At 45.5% G+C, this 8,721-nt stretch overlaps 1 protein-coding gene across 4 annotated transcripts in view; it reads left to right on the forward strand.

Annotated features, from left to right (window-relative positions):
- The window catches only part of Acacb (acetyl-CoA carboxylase beta), a 140,738-nt gene that overhangs the window by 103,580 nt on the left and 28,437 nt on the right, over positions 1-8,721 (forward strand). For all 4 annotated transcript variants that reach the window (XM_008848966.3, XM_029554017.1, XM_029554016.1 and 1 more), the window contains 3 exons: positions 1,276-1,431; positions 2,502-2,705; positions 3,955-4,110. In XM_008848966.3, coding sequence (XP_008847188.1) covers positions 1,276-1,431; positions 2,502-2,705; positions 3,955-4,110 — 516 coding nt within the window. The remainder of the gene's footprint in view (positions 1-1,275; positions 1,432-2,501; positions 2,706-3,954; positions 4,111-8,721) is intronic.

Raw genomic sequence — 8,721 nt, forward strand, 5'->3', positions numbered from 1 at the left:
AGAGCAGCTTGCTGGCTCAGTTGGTAAAGTTGCTTTCTCCCAAGCCTGATGACCTGAGTTTAATCCCTGGGACCCACATGGTGACAGGAGAGAACCAACTACTGCAAGTTGTCCTCTGACTTCCATGTGCTGTGGTATCTCCCCCGCCTACCACATACACATACGGATAAAAACACAAATAAATAATGTAAGAAAATTAGAGAGAAGGAAAGGTGACAAGAACAGAAGGGCTAGCTTGCCACAGTTTTAAGAAGTGGCTTAGCATACCACGGGGGATATGTGTGGAAGCCTTGGGTTGTTCAGGCAGCAGAAGAGGGTGTGTGTGTGTGTGTGTGTGTGTGTGTGTGTGTGTGTGTCTGTGTCTCCGTGTGTGTATGTGTCTCTGTGTGTCTATGTGTGTGTGTCTCTGTGTGTGTGTGTGTCTGTGTCTCTGTGTGTGTGTGTGTCTCTGTGTGTCTGTGTGTGTGTGTCTGTGTGTGTGTGTGTGTCTCTGTGTGTGTCTCTGTGTGTGTGTCTGTGTGTGTGTCTGTGTGCGTGTGTGTGTGTGTCTGTGTCTGTGTGTCTGTGAAGACCTGTGTGTCTGTGTCTCTGTGTATGTGTGTGTGTGTGTGTCTGTGTATGTGTGTGTCTGTGTCATGTGTGTGTGTCTGTGTGTGTCTCTGTGTGTGTGTGTGTCTCTGTGTGTGTCTCTGTGTGTGTGTCTGTGTGTCTGTGTGCGTGTGTGTGTGTGTTTGTGTGTGTGTGTCTGTGTCTGTGTGTCTGTGTGTCTGTGTCTCTGTGTGTGTCTGTCTCTCTGTATATGTGTGTGTGTCTGTGTGTTGTGTGTGTGTGTCTGTGTGTGTGTGTCTGTCTGTGTCTGTGTGTGTGTGTCTGTGTATGTGTTTGTGTGTGTGTGTGTGTCTGTGTGTGTGTCTGTGTGTGTGGCAGAGGGAGAGGTCAGAAGCTTCATTGGGGTCTCTGAATGAAGGAATGGGTGAGGCTGGGTAAAGAGACACGGGGCCCGATATCCTGAATAGTTTCAGAAACCCTGGGCACCCGGATGTCCCCAGTGACCTGGTTCCCAATCTTGGGGTCATGAGAGCAGTGTCCAGTGTCCTCATTGTTAGTGTGGTGAGAGAGGTGGTTGAGGTGCAGCCCCAAGTCAGTTTGTAAGTGAGCAGTGTGCCCTGGGGAGAGCCATTTGCCATCGCTATCACACCCACAGGAGGGGAGCATCTCCTCTCAGAGGCTAGGTGCAGCCCTATGGCTGAGGCTGCCCTCCTTACCCTTCTGCAGGAAGCCTCCTTCGAGTACCTACAGAATGAGGGTGAACGGCTGCTCTTGGAGGCCATGGACGAGCTGGAGGTGGCATTCAACAACACCAGTGTGCGCACCGACTGTAACCACATCTTCCTCAATTTTGTGCCCACTGTCATCATGGACCCATTCAAGGTTCTACTTCTCGGGGCGCTCTGCTGGGTTTTGGGTCCATGTTCCCGTGGCTCTTCGTACCAAGCTGCTTTGGGGTGGTGTCTCCTGGCCCTTGAGGCCCGAGTTCTGGGGTGAACATGTGGGTATCTAAACATCAGGAGAAGAGCAAACCTGTATTTCTATAGCCAGATTTCAACCATGGCTTGTATGGGCCCAGACACCATGCACACCTAGAGTCCTGGCAGAGTGTTGTGTCCTCTCTGGCTCCAGGCTCTGCTGGGGCTGTGTGTGGGTAGGGCAGAGAGTCTGAAGTCTGTGGCCCTGAGGTCTGTAGCTGGGGCATTCTTCACCAGCTGGTTTTGCAGTAGGCAGCCTCTGATGATCCTGACCTAAGTATCTAGGGTACACAGGACTCATGAGTATACCTGACCTAACTAGTCCACACAGTCCAAAAAATATCACGCATGGGCTGGAGAAGCCCTGAAAGGTGCATGACCTGGGAGCACTAGCTCTGAACCCATCAGCCTGTCTCCATCTCCTCATCTGTCACTAGGGGATGTAGCTCAGTGGTAGAGCACTTGTCTGACATGCACAAGGCTCTGGGTTCTATCCCCACCATAAAAATAAAAGCCAGGGGCTGGAAAGATGGCTCAGCAGTTAAGAACACTGACTGTTCTTGCAGAAGACCTGGGTTCGAATCCCAGCACCCACATGGCAGCTAACAACTGTCCGTAACTCCAGTTCCAGGGGAACCAACATCCTCTTCTGTCCTCCATGGACATTGCATGACACGGGTGCACTTACCTACATGCAGGCAATATACACATACACATAAAATAAAAACAGTAAATAAAGCATTTAAAAAAAATAAAAGACAGGGAGAAGAAAGAAATGCTCGATTCACTATGGACTTAAGAGGACAAAATGAGATAGTGGGTTTTTAATACCTAGCAAGGCATCTTCAATTTTTAGTAGTAGCTAATGGTTTGTAGCAGGTTCCAGGCATTTTTTCCTTAGCTTATCTTACTGTCCCTTACTGTGAGAGCTATTGTAGTGTAGGGTGGGTTCTGATGGTGCTGTGCCGGTCACAGATCGAGGAGTCAGTGCGCAGCATGGTCATGCGCTATGGCAGCCGGCTGTGGAAACTCCGTGTGCTGCAGGCTGAGGTCAAGATCAACATCCGCCAAACGACCATGGACTGTGCTGTTCCCATCCGCCTATTCATCACCAATGAGTCAGGCTACTACCTGGACATCAGCCTCTACAAAGAAGTCACCGATGCCAGATCTGGAAACGTAAGGGCGGCCTGGGCTGCAGGGTCTAAGTCAAAGCAGACACAGCCACAGATACAGAGAGAGTAAAGTAGCCTTTGTGGCCCTCCCACCTTGCTTCGTCTTGTCTTGGTAGATCATGGCAGCTTCTAAGAGGTCTGTGACTAGATGGCTTCAGGTTGTGCTGGATGTGGTGGTTTGTGAATCCTGACTGTTCACTTTCTAGGCAGGAGCACACAGCCTCCAAGGTTGAGTTCACCCTGTTGGCCACATTGGGGATGGCCAACCACCTTGTAGAACAGACTTTTGTAAAGTGAACCAGAAATCATTTTACATATACATACACATGTATAAATTATAAGTGTGTATGTGTATGCATATATGTGCATATATACACTTAAAATATTTTATTTTATTATTTTTGTTTAATGTGTGTAAGTGTATTGCTTACATGTAGGTAAGTGCACCCATGTCTCGCAGTGCCGGTGGAAGTCAGAAGAGGGCATTGGATTCACTGGAACTGGAGTTACGTATGGTTGTTAGTCGCTAAGTGGGTGCTGGGAATCAAACCCAGGTCTTCTGCAAGAGCAACCAGTGCTCTTAACCACTCAGCCATCTCTAGCCCCACACCTTTTATTTGAAATAGTAAGGCTCAAAATTCTCAAGTTATGAAAATGATACAGAACAAAAAAATGGATGGAGGGTCTGGAGTGGTGGCTCAGCAGTTAAAAGCTCACACTGCTCTTGCAGAGCACCAGAGTTCAATTCCCAGCATCTGTGTTGGGTGGTAACAGCCTGTGACTCCAGCTCCAGTGGAATATGATGCCTCTGGCTAGAGTGGGCACCTGCACTCACATGCACATACTTACACATAGAAGCATACACACATACACATAATTCAAACATTGGATGGAGTGTTCCCATATACCCTTCACCCAGCTTCCCCCAAGGACACATTTCATGTAAACCATAGTATGTTACCCAAACTGGAAATCAACATAGGTACAGTGCTGTTCCCTCAAATACAGGCCTTATTTGTTTCCATGATTTTTACATGCACATCTTTGGGGGGGATGTTACTACAATCATATTTTGGGGCTTTGTGTCCAGTCTCTCTGGCTGCCACCGTGGTGAAGAGGACATACACTGTCCCAGACACTGGGTTTGCTACATAATGCATAGCAGATCTGCTGACTGCGACAAGAAGCTGAGGAGCCCGGCTACCTGGACCCGCCTCCCTCCCTCACTTCCTTCTTCTTTCTTTCTGGTCCAGATCATGTTTCATTCCTTTGGCAACAAGCAAGGGAGCCAGCATGGGATGCTCATCAACACTCCCTATGTCACCAAAGATCTTCTCCAGGCCAAGCGATTCCAGGCGCAGTCTTTGGGGACCACCTATGTGTACGACTTCCCGGAAATGTTTCGGCAGGCAAGTCCAGTGCGCAGACACACACCACCCCCATCCTTAGTTATACTTCTGAGATCACTACCCTGCATCACACACTAGATAAGGTCTTCCTGGAGAAAATTAAGTTAATGCAACAATGATTCCATGGATAATTTTTCCCAGAATAAACCTAACTTTATCCCATTGATTAGTGACATGATATAGAAACTTCAGAAAACAAAGGAAATTGGGAAAAACCCTCATAGTTCCATGACCTATGACAAATTGCTTAACATTTTAATATTAGCTTGTGGTTTATTTATTTATTTGCATGCTTATTTATTGTGTGTTTATATGTGTTCGTGTTTGTGTACATGTGTGCATGTGTGTGTGGAGGTCAGTGATTTGCATATCATGTGTTCTCTTCAATCATTCTCCACCTTATATTTTGAGACAGGGTCTCTCATAGAACCTGGAGGTCACCAATTTAGCTAGACTGACTGCCTGTCTAACTCCAGGGATCCTCGTGTCCTGCCTTCCCAGCACATGTTGCTGTGCCTGGCTTTTAACTGGGTACTGGGGATTGAACTCAGGGCCTCAAGCTTTCGTGGCACACACTTTGCTTACTGAGCCATCATCCCCAGCCTCTGCTTCTGATTGCTTTAATGTTCATTTATTAAGTAACTGCTGCTTGCCAGGTTCCATTACAAGGCTAGACAGACCATGGGGAAGAGGAGCTCTTATTTGTATGTATATATGTGTATATATAGCATTTTAACTTAAAGTAAGTAGCCTCAGGATTCTCAAAAAGTTGTAAAAACAGTACAGGAAAAAAATGTACAGGGGGCTGGATAGATGCTCAATGGCTAAGAGCACTGGCTTCTCTTGCAGGGGACCTGGGTTTGGTTCCCAGTACATACATTGTGGTTGACAACCATATGTAACTCCAGTTCCAGGTGATCCAGTGTCCTCTTTTGGCCTCTGTGGACATTTATGTGGTACGCTTATATACATGCAGGCAAAACACTCATATACAAAAAATGTAAATTAATTAATTAAAAAATTTAAAACTGGACCAAGTATGCCCATGTACAACTTCCCCAGTGGCACATTCTGATTAGTCACAAAATGTTAGCCAAACAAGAAGTTGATAGCGGTACGATTGGCTTTGAGGAATGTTTACTCCACTCTTAAGGCAATGCTTATGGAACCAAATTCAGTGGCACCTTCCTGTGGTTTCGGCTACTTGAGAGGCTGAGGCAGGGGCATCATTTAAGCCAAGAGTTGGAGGCTAGGTTGGGCAACATATGGAGGCCCAGTCTTTGGAGGAAAGAAGGGGAAATGTTTTGTTATGTTTTCCTGATTATTAAAGTATTCATTTAGACACTGTAGAAAAACAGGAACAGGAAAAAAGTGACAGCTGTCTGTGACATGCCCACCAGGTGCTTGCAGGAGCTCTTACCAGTGCTTCCTTCAAATATCTTTTAGGTGCCTTTATTTTATGTAGAGCAGCCTTCGAAGGAGATGGGACATGCTGACATTGGTGACGTGGATATCACTTCACATCCCCTCTGTTGTTATGAGACTAAGGTCTGAAATTAAGTTTCAGGACCTTCCACTGTAGCCAGGGAGGGTCGGCTCCTACTTGTGCTGTCAGAGGAGCTGGAAATAGACAGAAGCTTCCCAGGCAACGTTCTCAACCTCTCTGGACCTGGGTTTCCTCCTCTTTAAAATGAGAATACCTCACGTGGTTGCTGGAGAAATGTCAGTATTCAGTAGGTGCTTAATAATGGAAACTTTTCCATGAGAAATGTCTTTGTTCCCTTTTGGCTTTGATGGGAGGAGACACAAGGGGGAGAAGTGACTGAACTAGGAGGCAACCCATCTTTTGTCTTTTAAAGACACGCATCGGTGTTGATAACACGCCTTGAAGTGGAAAGGAAAGAAGGCTTCATGAGATGGGAAATTTCCAAGGAAAGTAGATCTGTCAACACTGATTCAAGAAAGGACCAAAATCAGATCTGAATAGATTATAAACATTAAATAAGTTAATACTTTATATATCCTGGCTGGGGAGATGGCTCAGTAGGTAAAGGGCTTGCTATGCAAGCATGAGGACCTGAGTTTGGCTCCTGTGATGGCTAATCCTGGGTGTCAACTTGACTGGATCTGGGATTAACTGAAATGAGAGAGATCTTCTTGATTGGATCATCTGAAGCTGGAAGACACACCCTAAATGTGGGTGTTACCTTCTGATGGCAGCCCATATAAAAGGCCACGCAGAGGAGAATGCCTTGGCTTCTTGCTGCTTGCCCTTTCTCTCTCGCCGGTGAGTTCGTCTTCCTGCTGTAGACTGAAGACTGGCTGATCTTTTGGAATTTGTCACACCTTAGGCGCCAGATTGGGACTACTGAGACATCCAGATTCTCAGCCTCTCCAGTGTGGTGCAGCCATCGGACTCTATCTTGTGAGCTAAGCTGATAAATCTCTATACATATATATTCATTCTACCAGTTCTGTTTCTTTGGAGAATCCTGACTAATACAGATTGTGGTACCAGGAGTGGTTCTAGAGAAACAGAATTGAAAGGATGAATTTCTTTAATGGGCTTGTTGGTATTTGGAGCAGGCTCCTGACTCAGCGTCTTCAGGTAGCATGGAGCACTGAAAATCCGTGATATAGACCATTTGAAACATTTATGGAGATAGACCCATTTGAATCTCCTAACTCATCTCTTGTGAAGAGCAAGAAGTTTAGTGACTCTATACATAATATTTGATGATTCATGGAAAAATAAGAAAAATAGTGATGCTGGCTGGTTACTTCTAGCATCTCTGGATAAAGTGATGAAGATAAACAATGAGCTTAATGATAAAATTGACTGGCTCCAGATTCAAATCAACAGTTTAAAAGCTTCCATGTGTGGCCTGGAAGAGACTCTTCTCTCCAGCAGCCAGAGAACTAAAGCTGCAGAAAATCAAGCTGGAGTCCTTATTAAGGATGACCTACAACACAATTTAATTACCAGCCTTGAAGAGTCTGCAGTAAAGGTGAGGGCTTTGGTGGGGAAAGATTGGAATCCTGACACATGGGATGGAGATGTGTGGAAGCACCCTGATTAGGCTGAGGATTTTGAATCCTCAGACTCTGAGGAATTTACTTCACCTCATGAATTAATTGCCCCACTCTCAGCAGAGAATGTATTCTACCACCCTGCAAACCTACCTCCCCACTCTTGCCTGAGGAAACAAATCTCATTCAGCAAGACACAGCTGATATCCCTCAGAGCCCAGTTATTGTTGCCTCTAGACCTATAACCAGACTCAAAGCTAAGCAGGCCCCCTAGAGGAGAGATAGAAAATGTGGTCCATGAGGAGGTGCGCTACACCACTAAAGAACTTAGTGAATTTGCTAATTCTTTCAAGCAGAAATCTAATGAATATGTCTGGGAATGGATTTTAAAGGTATGGGATAATGGTGGAAGGAACATAAAATTGGATCAGGCTGAGTTTATTGACATGGACCCCCTGACTGGAGATTCTAGGTTTAATATAGAAGCCCGGGCAGTTAAAAAAAGGTGTTAAAAGTTTATTCGATTGGTTGGCTGAGGTATTTATCAAAAGATGGCCTACTGACAGATGGCCTACTGATATCCCTTGGCTTAGTGTTGATGAAGGGATTGTAAAGCTCAGGCAAATTGGTATGCTCGAGTGGATCCACAGTGCAACACCAAATCCTCCACAATGGGAGGGCCCAGAGGACATGCCTTTTACTGATTTTATAGGATGGAAAGTACTGAGAGAGACACCAGAACATTTGAAGAGCTTTGTTTTTGCTCTTTTCCTTATGCTGAATCTTACAGTTGGAGATGCTGCTGCTCAATTGCATAAACTAAATGTAAATATAATAGGTGTAACAGGACTTCCAGAGTAGGGGTCAGGTGGCAGTATTGAATTATCAAAGATAAAGTGACCGTGCTTATTGTAATGGGTGGCAAAGGCAAAACAATACCTACAATGGCATGACTTGAATGGACCTGTGGTACTAGCTAACCAATCATGGTGTTCCCAGGGACCACATACATAAGAAGCCTACTAAGTTTTTATTTGATCTGTATAAGCAGAAAAGCTCCAGGAGTAATGACAGGAAGTCAGTATTGGATTGTAGCAATAGAGAATCTCTCTCAGTCAACCAATTTCCAGACTTGAGACAGTTTACAGACCCAGTACCCCTTGAATGAAGGGAATGCTGGGTGCCCTTGAGGAAGGACCTTGTTACAGTACCAAAGAGTTATGCTGTTTGCCTCTCACCCATCCTTCCCCAGAGGGATCTGTGGCCTTTTACTAGGGTAATTGTACACTGGGGGAAAGGAAATAATCAGAGTTTCTGTGGCCTATTGGATACTGGTTCTGAGTTGACACTGATTCCTAAAAAGCATTGTGGCCCTCCAGTTAAAGTAGGGGCTTATGGAGTTCAGGTGATAAATGGAGTTTTGGCTAATGTCCGAATAACAGTGGGTCCAGTGGGTCCAGTGGGTCCTGAACTCATCCTGTGGTTATTTCCTCAGGACAAGAATGTATAATTGGGATAGATATACTTAGGAATTGGCAAAATCCCCACATTGGTTCCCTGACCTGTGGAGTGAGGGCTATT

Source organism: Nannospalax galili, unplaced genomic scaffold (genome assembly GCF_000622305.1).
Source record: "Nannospalax galili isolate Female #2095 unplaced genomic scaffold, S.galili_v1.0 scaffold103, whole genome shotgun sequence".
In the NCBI taxonomy this organism is placed as follows: Eukaryota; Metazoa; Chordata; class Mammalia; order Rodentia; family Spalacidae; genus Nannospalax; species Nannospalax galili.